At 43.6% G+C, this 14,943-nt stretch overlaps 1 protein-coding gene across 1 annotated transcript in view; it reads right to left on the bottom strand.

Moving 5' to 3' along the window:
* Positions 1–14,943, bottom strand: part of Mthfd1l (methylenetetrahydrofolate dehydrogenase (NADP+ dependent) 1 like) — a 174,763-nt gene that overhangs the window by 92,809 nt on the left and 67,011 nt on the right. Inside the window, exons 17-19 of the mRNA XM_048419753.3 lie at positions 14,349–14,425; positions 7,794–7,934; positions 7,299–7,367 (exon numbers count right to left, since the gene is read on the bottom strand). Of these exons, the coding sequence (XP_048275710.1) occupies positions 7,299–7,367; positions 7,794–7,934; positions 14,349–14,425 (287 nt within the window). The remainder of the gene's footprint in view (positions 1–7,298; positions 7,368–7,793; positions 7,935–14,348; positions 14,426–14,943) is intronic.

The raw sequence follows: 14,943 nt of genomic DNA, 5'->3' as shown, positions 1-14,943 counted from the left end.
GTTAAAGTTAACTCACACATTCTAAGTCTACAGTGCATGCTCAAAGCACAGCGACTTCCAAGAGTTCTGAAAGTATTGTGAGCCAGGAAGAGTGGAGCCAGGTAGAGTGTTGGAATTCCAACACTTGGGGTAGACACAAGGATCAGTAGGTCAAGGTCATGACTAGCTACGGAGGGGTTAGAAACCAATCTGGGCTACAGCTCAACCTAAAAATAAATATGAGCAGGCCTCGGAACACGGCTCAGTCAGTAAAATGCATGCCATGAGAACGTGAGGACCTGAGTTCATGACCTCAGAAGCCACATAAAACCTGGGTGTGGTGACACCAGCCTGTAATTTTAGCACACAAGAAGAGAGAAAATGGGGTTGGGGGGGTAAGACAGGCAGATCCAGGGAGGTTGTGGGCCAACTGGTCTACCCAGTTGACAAACTGTGGGTTCAGTGAGAAAAAACTGCCTGAAAAATCAAACTGGAGAGAGAAGATACCCAGTGGAGAGAAGAAGATACCCAGAGTCATCTGAGGCCTTCAAACACACTATGCAAACATGAATTCATTCATACATACATACATACAAATAAAAAGCAAACAAAAAAACAAATCTCTTTAAAATAAAACTAAAACCAAAGATATCCTGATTGATTCAGACACCAAGTGTGTATCAGGTCTCCTTGGACAGAATCAGACTATGGTTAAGGCTGAGCGAGAGACAAACTCATAAAAGAAGCTCTGTACCTTATTTCTTATTGTCCATATTATAATTTTAAAAATAATTTAACCAAACCCTTATAGTCTAAGCAGTATTTTTTAATATTTTTTCCCTGTAAATAACAATTCGTCAACTCGGGAAAAATCTACTAGCATTCATGAGGCAGAGGAAGGCAGATTTCTGTGTAGACAAGGGCAGTCTGTCTATATAGCCAGTGCCAGGCTAGTCAGGGCTGCATAGTGAGGAGAGCAGATGGGCAGGGAGACAGAAAGGGAGGGAGGGAGAGAGGGTCTATAAGTGAGAGGAGGGGGAGGAGGAGGGAGAGAAGGAGAAAAATCAAAGCCAGGCAATGCAGCACATACCTGCAATCCCAGCCTCTGGGAAGTTAAAGCAGGGGCGGAGATTGGGAGTTCAATGTCAGTATAGACTACATGAGACTTTTGCCTCAGAGAACTGAATATAAAGAAAATACAACTAATGAATTACGGGAGCCAGGACAGGCCAATTACATGAAGGACAAGACTGAACTATCGTTCTCACACAAAAGTTGGTTTTTCGGTTTTTAAAAATCCTACTTAAATCTTTTAAAAATAATAGTTCAATTATTTTTCCATGTTAGAAATCTGGCAATCATTAAGATAACAAAAGCAAAGAAAAAGAAAAAAAATCACCATGGGTGAAATGTACCAATGATGAAAATGATTTGCTGTGGTTGTTCAAACAGGGTGTTGTGTAGCCCAGGGTGGCCCAACTTGCTATATAGTCAGGGATGACTTTGAACTTCTGATCCTTCTATTGCTATTTATTCAATACTAGGATCGAAGCCAAGCACCACCATACCCAACTCAAATTTACTAATAAAATATTTTTTTAGAAAGCACACAAAGCAATGGGTTCCTTTATGACATTTTAATCCACGTATACTATACTTAGTTTATGAGAAATTCTTACTAGTTACTGTCCTAGGTAGGGTTTTTATTACTGTGATAAAATACTATGACCAAAAGCAAGCTGGAGAGGAAAGGGTTTGTTTCAGCAGATAACTGTCACGTCAGACTCTGTAACCGAGGTAAGCCAGGGCAAGAGTTCAAGGCAGGAACCTGGAGGCAGAAACTGACGCAGAGGCCAAGAGGACCACAGTCTCCTGGCTCGCTCCACGTGGTTTTCTCAGTCTTCATTCTTAATAGCCCAAGATCACCAGCCCAGATAAGGTACTGCTCACAGTGAGCTAGACAGGCTCACATCAACCATTGGTTGGCCCACAGGTCAATCTGGTGGGGGCGTGGTTCCCTCTTCCAAAATAACTGTAGCTTGTGTGAAGTTGACATGAAACCAATCACCACAATTGCAACTAAAGCAAAGCCAATATAAGGCACTAATTAAAAATTTTAGGCTTTCAACATCTTTAAGTTAACCTTGTCAATATAATCATTTTTATAGTCTTTTTTATTTTCCTTTATTGATGACAACAGGCTTTAGTTCTATCTGAAAATCATTTTCTCACTAAAACACTCAGGCTTTATCTGTAGCCCTGCCAGGTTATTTGGGGTATGTTCAGATGAAGGCTTGGCTCCACCGGTGAAAATATAGGCTGCCCCTTTGCTGACACAGCGGAAAGGAGGGAGTGATATGGGCAGGGGGTGGGGCGGCTCGGAACCATGAACATTCCCGTGAACTGCAATGGGCTATTGAGCTGAACAAAAGCCGGAAGACAGTTAATGGAAGGAAAAAAAAAAAAACACCAACAACAACAACAAAAAAACAACGTTCTGAGAATAAAACAGCTCCTCAAAGCCACAATCTGAATTCGCTATTTAGCTTTCTTCCCAAGTCCTCAGGAGAGTGAAGAACAGGATCCTGCTGCCTGGGGCATGCTGCCTGGAGAAGTGCAATGAGGACAAAGTCACCGCGTCCATCCCTGGATGGCAGCTGGCTCCCCTCCTTGACAGACCGCAGCCCTCATTGCTGCCATCTGGCAGAGAGGCATCAGGCCCTGGTCTCCAGGGGACACAGGAGACATGGTGCAGTCTAACAGGCATAGGCTTCATGATTCCTGGAATTATCAATCCAAGCTGCTGCTTAATCTAAGGCAGATCTATTAAAGAAGGAAAGAATCTTCATCTTTCACAGAGATTTTCTTATTGTCTAGGCTTTATGGCTCATCGATCAGCAAGACTGCTTTGTGATTATATCTTTATTTCGGGTGTGTGTGTGTGCATGCGTGTGCAGGTACATCACTCAGGACACAGATGCATGTGAAGGTCAGAGGATGACCTCATGTTTTGGTCCTAGCCTTCCATCTTATTTGAGACATGGTCTCCTGCTCTTCACGGCTCATGTACCAGGTTAGCTGGTCCTGGATCCTCCCTTCTCCACCTCCTACCTCGACATGGGAGCTGGGGTTACAGGTGATGTGATTACACTTAGCTTTTCTTTTTAAAGATTTATTTATTATGTATACACTGTTCTGTCTGCATGTATGTCTGCAAGTCAGAAAAGGGCACCAGTTGTCATTATAGATGGGTGGAAGCCATAATGTGGTTGCTGGGAATTGAATTCAGGACCTCTGGAAGAGCAGGCAGGGCTCTTAACTTCTGAGCTATCTCTTCAGCCCCCACAATTAGCTTTTTATGTAGGCAATAAGGATTCAAATGCAGGCCCCAATGCTTGCAGAGCAAGTGTTCTTACTCACTGAGCCATTTCCCTAGCTCTTCCATTTTGAGTTTTAATCAGCAATTACATATCTCAGGAGAACAAAAGGATGTTTTGATATCTGTGCATTATGGAATGTTAGGCTGGAGCTTGGATCCTGGCTATCTTCCACAAGCCTCCGGTAAAATCTTGGCACCAAGGGAAGGTGGTGAACCCCTTCAGGGGAGGGGCTTCTCCATGAGGGAGACTACTGAGCCCTGGTCCCTTACTGTCCTCATGTGCTGACCATGAGGGGAGCAACTTGTTCTGATCTATTCTCTGATCAGGATGTGCTGTCTTACACAGTGGCAAAACCAACAGGGCAACCAGACACAGACTGAAAACTCCAAGACCGTGAGCCTAAAGAAACGTGTCCTCTGTGTATGTTGTTCATCTTGCACAGTTGTTACAGTAAAGGAAAGCTAACGGGTTACATTAGATCACCTGGCGCATTCTGTTTCCTTTCTGGGAACTGTTAACTATGGTTGGCAGGTCTGGATACCTCATTATTCTCATCTAACCAGAAAATGAGCCATTTGGTCAGTTTCTCTCCAGTCTGGTACTCACGATTTTGCCCTTTACCTCACATTTCGTGATCTTGTGCAAAGTAGTTTTAGTTGGAAATCACGGAACCAAATAATGGGAGAGCAAGAGCTGACCTCTTCCTGACATGAGAAACCCAAGGCCCAGGGATGCAAGGGATATAATCCAAGGCCACGGACAATTAATAACCACATTAACATTACAGTCCTAGTGTGAAATTCCTAGTTTGGAGTCTGAGTGGACTAACGATCAAAATGGTGTTATCAGATATTCAAACACAGGGACAAAGACACATATTCAATGGTAGCACTTTGCACTAAATTGTCTAAAAGATCTATTTAGAGGAATATGTATCTTGATTTTTTACTTCATATGCAGAATGCTTGGGAGTGAATAGACTCCATAATGGCTCTTTGCAGAAACTTCCTAGGATTATTACTTCCAATTATTATTACTTCAATCTGGCAAGCAATCTGGTTACTTACCAGAGTATCAACAGAGTATTATAATTCAGTACTGCTCAGTACTGTAGCCTCTGGCCATACACTGCTGTAAGTACTTAAAATGTAGCGAGTACCTCTTTCTCAGAAACCTAAATAAATGTGACAGTAGAAAGGTGGCCAAGCAACTGAAATATTGCCTTTTTAATTTTATTAAACTTTAATTTAGAATAAGGCATGTAGCCTGTGGCCACAATGGCACCAGGACTATGTGCTCTAGCATGCGGTGATTTCATCACTCTGTCTCTGGCTCATCTATGATGAGGCTTGTCTGGAATATCTAGGCCTTAACTGGTGTAGGAGGTCCTTCTGGTTATATGTTGCTTTCATTGGTTGAATAAAGAAGCTGCCTTGGCCTTTTGATAGGGCAGAACTTAGGTAGGCATGGAGAAGACAGAACTGAATGCTGGGAAGAAGGACAGACAGGCAGACATCATGGAGCTCCTGCCTGAGACGGATGCTCGTTAGAATCTTGCCGGTAAGCCACAGTCATGTGGCAATACACAGATTTAATAGAAATGGGTTAAATCAAGACATAAGATTTAGCCAATAAGGGTTACAGCTAATGGGCTAGGCAGTGTTTAAATAAATATAGTTTCTGTGTGATTATTTTGGGCGTAAGCTAGCCAGGGGGCCAGGACAAAAAGTAGGCCTTCTCTCCTCTTACATTTAACCTCTCCCCAGCCACCTGCTCCTCTTAGTCCATGGTAGAACCTGGTATGGGTCAGTATCCCCATATCTCCTAGGTGTTCCTGGGACAGCTAGGACTGAGAATTGCTAGCATCTTAGCCACCTGTAGTGAGGCAGGGGGTCTCCCAGTGGCCTCCTATGACACTAGCAATAGGTGTGTCCAAAATATAACACTGTCCACAAATTAGATTTTTAGGCTGTTCATAGATACAGACCCTCAATGTCATTGATTCCAGGGGCCCTTCCCAGATGACTGTGTAGAATCAAGGTACAGAGTTCACATATGCAAACATCTTAACCAAATTCTGTGCTTTGATTTTTTAAAATAAGTTATCTGTTCAAATAATTTTAAAACAGTCAACACTATACATGAAAATTAGAAATGATGTGAATGTACTAATGTGAATGTACTAAGTGTTGCTTCGGAGAAAGCCATCTATTAAATGAAACTAGACTTTCAGTGTGGCCGACATCTTCGAGACCAAGTGATATCTACCTACTTACTTACGAGTTAACTTACTGTGCTAGGCCAAGGCCGTGCACATTGGAGGCAAGCTCTCTACTCTTGATCTTCTTCACACTTACCCTGTGGGGCAAGTTGTTACAGTCACCGCTTTACATGGGCAGAAGCTGAGGCCGAGGGAATAAAATAACTCACTGTAGGCTACAAATGCAAACGGCAAAGCGTCCATTCAAACTCAGCTTTACATCTGCTGAGTACATGGATGGCTATGGACATTCCCCTTGTCTTTCTGCTCTGTTCTCCTGAGTACGCACCCTCTGGCCACCTCCATCCCTCTTTCCCACGGCAGCTTAGTACATACAGATTTTAAACTCTACCCAGTGACACTGACCATAGTGTCATATTTTTCTCCCTGACAGGTATCTGTGAAAAGACCAGTGTAACATCTCTCAACCCCACACCTACTCTCTTTGTAAATATTAATTTTATATTAATTTATATGTGTGAGTGTTTCACCTGCATGTGTATCATATGCATGCCTCATGCCAGAGGACATGGTATCTCTTGGAATTGAGGCTATTACATGGGTGCTGGGAATCAAACCTAGTTCCTCTGCAAGAGCAGCAAATGCTCTTACCTGCTGAGCCACCTCTCTAGCCCAACATCTGTCTCTGTGCTAAATCCAAACAGATACTCCCCTCTTTGTTTGGACCTCTTTGCACTCAAATCCTAAAAACTGTTATCTAAGGAAAGGAATGAGCAATGGCTAAATCAAATGAATATGAGAAGTAATATAGAGACTAGATTGTAGTGGAGATACATACATACATACAGACAGACAGACATTACATACATACATACAGACATATGTTGATAAAAACACTTCGAATCAAAGAAGCCAAGACAAAAATCTCAGTGTTTATGTACAAGACTTTACAAAAGTGTCACCACCAAAGTGAGAAGATCATATATTCTTAAAAAACATTTCTTAGTATTTACTGCATTTTACTTGGGAAGAAAAAAATCAATCTATAATTATAAAACGGACAATTTATAATTAACATTAGACAATGTCGGGTAAAAATTGTAGTACAATTCACAGGCGCACTAGGTAGGGATTTACTTTCTATGTTCCTATTCTAGTCAATTAAGCCAAAGCCAAGACATAAGTCACACCAAAGAATCAGTAAATTCACTTTTAACTTTTGATTTATGTTTTTCAGAAGATCAAGAAGTTATTCTGATACTCTGCCAGGCTCACACTGGCCGGAAATATTCATATTGTCTACAGTCAATCCAATGAAGGCAAATGCTACATTATAAACAATTATAAAAAGAAAACCTGAGCTGGATCCCCAGTCAGTAAAATCTTTGCCATAAAGGATTTGAGTTTTAATCCCAGAACTCAATTTAAAAAAAAAAAAGGTAGCATGGTGGCACACTTATAATCCCAGTGCCCAAAGGGCAGAGCTGGGTAGAGCCCTAGGCTGGCTAACCAGTCAGTCTAGCCTTCTTGGCAAGTTCTAGGCTAGTGAAAGACCCTGTCTCAAAAACTAAAGTTGATAGCACCTGAGAAGATAATACCAAAGGTCAACCTCTGACCTGCACACACATGCATGTGTATGCGTGTGGCATCCCTGCTCAACATGTACACACACACATGAAAAAAAATCAATACAGGAGAAAAAAAAGGAGACTACGTACTTCCAGGGTCTGCATCAGATTTGGTTTGATGGCATCTTTCATCAAAACTGTCAAAGCACCTGTCACCCCCTACAGGAGAGAAAACGACAATAAATTAGCAAGAGGGCTCCTAGGGCCATGATGATCTGTCCCCTTTCCCTGATTCTGCTTCTAGGTGGGCATCCCCCAAGCTGACCAGGCACCTGGGATTGTTGGCTCTGCCCATGTCTTGTTCACCCCAGCCTGGCCAACCCTAAAAGCCCAGCCTGGCCAAAGCAAGTGGGGGATCAAGACAGACAAGGATGGTGAAATGGTTACAAAACACATATGTTCTGGTCGCAGCCAGGTATAGACCTGTTGTTAACACAAAGGAAGACATTCAGAAGCAGCAAGGTTTGTGCAGGAGACAATGGGGCATGCAGAACTCTTCAGAACCCCAACTGTGAACCAGTGTAAGGAGATCTCCGCTCTCCAAATGGACCTCAAGTTCCCCCTGTGTCTCCGAGCGACACTCACCAAGTCCTCAGCTGTCACAGGCTGCCCATCTTTGTCACTGGCCACCACCATCCTTCCTAGTCGCTCCTTCATGTCGGCGAGGCTATCCGTCAAGGCCAGCACGGCCATGATCTCGCTGGCCACTGCAATGTCAAACTGTGCCTGAGTAGGCAGAGTAGAGGCTGTGGTCAGTTGAGGAGCCACTGGAGGGACACTTCACAAGGTCTTAGCAGTCAGAGCTGGGGGCTATGCCCTGTGGGAAGGTTCACACTGACTGTGTTTTTTCTGGAATGCACAGCACGTAAGGTTGTAACATGATGGCTGGCTTGTTGGGGTTTCCGTCCCGCCCGGTACCCCAACAGCCGGCAAATCCCAAAGAGAAATTACACACAGGACTCCATAAGGTTATAAACTGATTGGCCCATTAGGTCAGGCTACTTATTAGCTCTTATAACTTATGTTACCCCATTATCCTTATCTATGTTAGCACATGGCTCCGTACCTTTCTCAGCAGGGCAAGTTACATGCTGCCTCTTCAGTGGTCTGCACAGGAGTGGCTAAGGAACCTCTCTGCTTCCCAGAATTCTCCTGTTCTCTTTGCATCACTTCTACTTCCTGTCTGGTTTTCCCGCCTATACTGCCTGCCTGGCCAATCAGCGTTTTATTAAAATACATGATTGACAGAATACAGACAATTCTCCCACACCATAAGGTCTTGTGCTCGTACCACCAATGGCCTGCCTAGGTTGTCCACATTGTCTACTGTGCTCTGCTGAATGAATAGCAGTCAACTGGGTGAGGCCTGTGAAACCTGCCGCTAACTGTACCATGCAGCTTGCATGCTTCAGCCTGCTTCAACCTAACATTAAGTACTAACATAGAATGCTGGTGTAGCTCAATGGTGGAGTTCTTGCTTAGGACGCATGAAGCCTTGGGTTTGGTCCCTTTCCAAAGTATTAGCATTGTTATCTGTCTCCTGAGTATCTTTATCGCTAAAATATCTGGCCACAAAGGCAGGGACCATAGAGGAAGACTCCCGATACCCAGCAGGGACAATGGCCTGTGATGTCGTGTAGGTGTTTAGTGCATACTGAATGAACTAGTCGGTGAACGACTGGCTACCTCTGTTCACAGCAATTGGTCTGGGAAGAAGGTCATATTATAATCCCCTCCACCCTGCTGATCTCCTCTCTTTTCGTTGAGGTGGGAATTAAACCCAGGATGGTAGTACGCTAGGCGAGCATGCTAGCCCTGAGCAACAGGTCCATTAATACTTAATTACAATTCCTTGTGTCCAGGGAAGAAGAAACACTGGAATAAGAGCATCTTGCCAGCTTCCTGTGCACAAGGCCCACTTCTTGTTGAGTTTCCTCTCAGTACAGTTTCGCCCAGCAGCTTAAGAATGACCTGGAACCGATTTTTGTCTGCTTCTGAGGGTATGGCTCCATCCTACCCTAAGACTCCCAGCAATGACAGCCAGAGAGCACTGACTTTCTTCAAAAAAAAATTCCCAGGACTTCCTCCTTCCCTCTCTTGGCTCCAAGAGCACGTTGTACAGAGTCCAGTGGGAACACAGGGGGAGACAAGGAGGGCGTGTTTACTCCTGCGTACAGTCCAGCCGTTGGGGAAATATCTGCACATAGCCACTTGGTTAAGCTCCAGCTTAATTCTCTGGATCCCATGAGGAGTGTGAGTCAGACAGATTCAAGCTCACAAAGAGAGAGAGAGAGAGAGAGAATATGGTTCTGCCCTGGTGGGATCACCTTATGAGGTATTTTATTACCCATTTTCATCACTGACAGATGAGGAAATGAAGGCAGGAAGGAGCTGGCTCCTTCCTGGTTGAGACTGTATTAGCCATTGATCTACTGAAAAAAATACTGCCTGAAAGCTAAAGGCAGCCATATCCATTGACTATATCCTCAATACAACTCGTTCTAAAACGTACGTGATTTTTCATTGAATGATACCTAACTTTTAAGCACAAGTGTGTGCAAAAATGACCAAAATGATACTATTTTCTGTGCATAACATGGGCCTGGAAATGCTTTTGCAATATGATCTATATATAGCAAGGAACTTGTAAAATTTTTCATGGGTAGACAAGCACTTCACTTGCAATTTTTTCAGTTCAAAAAAAATCGAAGGCTGCATCATGGTGGAGGCTTCTAATTCCATCATCTGGGAGGATGAGGCGGGAGGATCATGGTTTCAGGGTCACCCTGGGCTACCTAATAAGTTGCAATCAGTCTTCACTAAATAGCAGGACCATATGTGAATGCATGTAGGTATGTATGTGTGTACGTCCGTATGCATGCCTGTACATATGAATGCAAACTGAGTCAATCTTAGGGTCATTTACATAACTGAAGCTATTTAAGGATCATTGTTCCTCATTTTACTAACCAATGTGTTTGAGAGAGGAATGTTCACATTGCTTGGCAAATAAAACACTCCAAAACCACATAAAGGGACAAATGGATTACCACAGATATAAACAAAAGGACAGTGTACCATGTCCCTCAGATTGGCAGAGATTTAAACAAAAGGACGATGTACAATGCTTCTAAGTCAGTGAGTGGATTTACCTTTCCTGGAAAGCAATGCAGAAATCTAAGCACTATACAAGACACTGACTCTACAAGTGTATCCTTGGAAACCTACCCCCAACATAATACCAGACAAGTACATGCCTAGGCATAAACATGCTTACTATGTCCTATTTAGGAACGTCAACCATAATAAATAGCCCACGTGTCCTTTAACAGAAGTTGGTGAGCTGGTTGATGTTTCTCTATGAGCTTACACAGCCATTAAAACCAGTGACATGCAGTTTTACCTCTATTAATGCAGGCTGACAGTCTAGAGTATGAAGATTTAAACAAGCAATCAACCCTCTAATATAACCCTTTATTACGTTAAAACTGGCTAAAGCAATACGAAATACAAGCAACCTGTCAAGTAATAGAAACTACTACTATGTACACGAAGCTGTGCTCGAACCTACAGGGATCCTCCTGCGTCTGCCTCCTAAATCCTAGGATTACAGTCGCTCACCACCACATGGAGCTACACTTACTGTCTTTGTCTATAAGGCCATAGACACCATTTCACAGTGGCATTTGATCTTTGTATTTGTCAACTGTCATTTATTTGTTCTAGTCATTTGTTCAACAGATACCTAGGACACCAACCACTGACTGTGACAGATGTTTGCTTTAAGCACAGAGTACCAGGGTGAGCACAGGAGGCGGCACTGCTTCCAGGAGAGCATGCAAACCGGAACGACAGGAGGGATTCAGAGGTAGGATTCAGCAGGAGAGAGGAGACAGGACACCGCAGTGTTATCAAGGTGGCCAGGGGATGAGCCATATCTGAGTATTAATTGTCAAATGTCCTTGTTAGACGCAATAATCCATATTCTGTGTCCCAGATAACAACTTGTCTTAAATTTTCTGTGTGAGTCACTGTTTTAGATGGATGATTTTGATTTTCAAGCGGATCAAAACTGGCCTGTTGCTTCTTTCACTGTCTCTGCGTCTCTGCGCGTTGTCAGCAACAGCTCCTCCCTCCAGCGACTTCTGCTAGTGGCCGCCTTGTTCCAGGAGGGCTGTCTCCTGTTTTCTCAAATTCTCATTCACTCTGATGTGTTTCCTGCTAGCTCTGTTGTTTCTCTCTCTCTCTGTGAAGCTCCCCTCATCATTCTCCTTCAGAACTCGGAGTGAATTTCCCCAAGGCCGCCTGACATTTGGTGTTGTTGATGAGAATTTTGATTCCTCCGTGAGTAATCAGGACCCTTTCTCTGGCAGCCTGGAGGAATTTCTTCTTTATTCCTTCCGGCTCTGAAATCTCAGCCTGATGTTTCTGGGGAGAAGTCTTTTGTTTTGCTTTTCTCCCCCACCGGCAACCTTTCTGTTTTGTATTTGTCTTTTAAAATGGAAACAGTTTTGCTCAGACTGAGTTCTCATCCTGTTAGTCCTTGAATAGATTATCCACTCTGTTCCAAGGTGCAGTGCTCTGTAGACTTCTTCCAACATGGCTAGCTTTTGCCTTTGTCTTCATGTATGTGTATGTGTGTGTGTGTGTGTATGTGTGCAGTGTGCGTGCATCTGTGTCTTCCTCAATTGTTCTATTTTGTGAGTAGTCTACCATGACTGTACAGCAACTCCCAAGGACTCTTCTGTCCCAGCCTCCCCAATGCTAGGATCATAGGTACATGTCATCATGCCCAACTTTCCTTACATGGATACAGGAAATCTGAACTCAGGTCATGTTTATATACCAATTAAGCCATCTCCCTAGTCCACCTGGTCAGTTTTGAGATAGGATCTCTGTACGCAGCCAAAGCTGGCTTCAAATTTGTAATCCTCCTGTCTTAGCCTTCTGAGTGCTGGCATTAGAGCCACGTGTCACTGTGCCCGCATGGAACCTTTATAACTAAGGATGGGAGTGTTTGGGGATCAAACTTAGGGCATTTAGGACTTCCATATAGGCCCTTCCTGTCTCTTAAACCTTTGGATCTATTTTTTTTTCTATTGTTTTATTCTGGAAACCATTTCTAGATAGCTCCTTGGTTATTAGTCCCCTTCTACTGTACTTACTCCATCACCTTCACTTTTTACATCATGGTATTACTTTTTAAGATCTTATCACAATTCTTGCCGCATCAGTGAACCCTCACTGGGTACTGCAGCTCCTTCACCCCTTTGAGAATTCACACATCACTCAGACTCCGCCCATCGATCTCCTAATTGTTTCCTTGGGTATGTGAGCTCCTCTTCCCAGGATCTGGTTAGTTTTTATGCTGTCTATTTCTTTACATGTGAGGGCTTGAGGCAGCCCTCTCTCATCTGAGGATACAACATCAGACATGTCTAGCTTCATAACAATATCCTGAAGGAAGGCAAGCTGCTGTTGGCTTTTGCAATGGAGCCATTCCCAGGCCCATTGCTACCCTTTACATGCTTAACACACCAATGCCAAAAGTCTATGTTCTCTTCAGAAAAGGGTCCCAGTGTGTTGGTTTTCTCTAAATGAATACTCTACTGGCACCTGCCAGGCAAGCAGCATGTGCCAACCTGTGACTGCAACATGAATGGTTCCCTGTGGGTTGGGCAGTGACCCGGTCCCTCACCTCAGAATCCCACTTAGATGCACGTGTATATGCTGTGACTGGGTGTGTAAGTGTAACAGTTAGGTCCCCACCCACCAGTGTCTAGGAATCATCCCCAAATACTAACCCTAAGGGGTGGCTGGCTACTCTTGGTCTAAGAGCTAGGATGCCTTGCACCTCTGAATTAGAGGTCCCGCCTCTATATTCTAGGTTATTCTCTTCATTAACTAAATCCCTTCTGCAAATTTTTGAGGAAGGATTGTGGTTTTCTAGCACAGATAATGTTGATCATGTGAAATCTGTGTGTGAAAGTTCCAGAGTTTGGGGAAAGAAGGGAGGTACATAGTCTTTGCCAAGCTTCTTGATCCAACCTCTAGTTCCTTCCTTCCTTCCTTCCTTCCTTTCTTCCTTCCTTCCTTCCTTCCTTCCTTCCTTCCTTCCTTCCTTCCTTCCCCTCTTTGTTTCTCTTTCTTCTTTCTTTCCTTCTTTCCTTCATTCCTTTTCTCTCTCCTACCTTCCTTCCCTTTCCTTCCATGAATTTGTGTGTGTGTGTGTGTGGTATGCATGGGCATATGTGTGTGAGTTAACAAGGTGTATTTCTTGCTCACATTCCATCTCATACAGTGAGGCAGCTCCAAGTCTTTGTCCCCTACATGCTTGAGTCATAGCAGGTCATCATGGCAACCAGGCATGACTGAGGGGTGACCCTGAACTCCAGTCTGCATGCTTATGCAGCGAGGGTTTCGGTCACCCAGCCATCTCCCCACCTTTACTTTCTAATTCAAAATCTATCAAAGTTGCTGAAATCCATTTGGTATGAGAAATCGCTCTTATCATAAAAGTAACTTTTTCCACTAATAAAAATTTAATGCAAAGCTCATTAATTAAAAAAAAAACTTTCCAAAGAAAGTTTACTATAAAAAAAATTAGGAGGTTGTTGTGCCTGGCTAAAAAAACTATGGAATGAATTTATATTTCCTAAGTTCCACTATCCCACATTAGAGACCCATTAAATAGAAGGCAGGACTCATAATCCCCCCCCCCCGCCCCATTGTCTGGTTTTGAGCAATAAGCTATTATCCTTTGAAAAATCCTCCATACTATTAAACATAATAAGTAGGTGTTTGCCCTTTGGTTTATGAAACTAGAGTGATGTATCTGAGACTTCCACTTTTCCATTGTTATATAGCTGTTGTATTATGGAACTATTCCCAAATGAGTCTCCCCAGAAACATAGCCAAAAGCGCTCAGAAGAGGATGCTGGAGGCTTCCTGCCTCCCGATGCTCGCATTTCCAGAGCAATCCTCAAACTGTCGACTACTAGATCAGTAGAGCAACTGGAAACCCACCCGAGACAGTGGGAGAGCCACCAACACTGCTGCTGGGGGAACAGAAGCAAAAAGCAAGAAGTGGAAATCAAGCCGAGGAAGGAGAGACACTTCCGGGAAGATGGCGCCACTTACCTGCCGGGAATATCCTTTCTCTGTGCTTCCCTGCCCGATAGTTATTTTTCTCAGAAATCGGTCATTGGTATCCAATACTGAAAGAGAACAGGTAGGTTATTCTATCAACAAATATGGGCTGGCCATGCTGGGAGATGCTGAGGAAGGAGCAGAAACCAAGAGTCAAGGTCTGGCTTCATTAGAAGAATTGAATGAGTGAGGAAGACACATTCTAGTGGGAAGTGTCTTACTGACAGTGTATCAGGTGATGGTGGGCCAGGCTGGGTGTTTTTGATCAGGCAGCAGGGACCAGTAGTTCTGAAAGTGTATTTTCCAATGACATCTAAGTGCTAAGTAGAAGTCAGTTTGGTTTCTCGTACATGTAACAGTCAAATGGCCCAGTAATTCTACTCCTACGTGTTATCCAAAAACCTAGACACAGAGACCTGAACAGACGTGTATGCGATCATGTTCACAGTGGCTCCATGCACAGTGGCCAGAAAGTAGGAGCAACCAAAGTTTCCACCAAGAGATAAATGGACGGACTGACAAATATGATACTGCATATCATAAAATGAGCATTCTGATATGTGCCCCACAAATGTTCTAAATACTG

Source organism: Myodes glareolus, chromosome 1 (genome assembly GCF_982192425.1).
Source record: "Myodes glareolus chromosome 1, mMyoGla1.1, whole genome shotgun sequence".
NCBI lineage: Eukaryota > Metazoa > Chordata > Mammalia > Rodentia > Cricetidae > Myodes > Myodes glareolus.
Note: the sequence above shows the minus strand (reverse complement) of the source record. Positions and strands in the feature narration are given on the sequence as shown.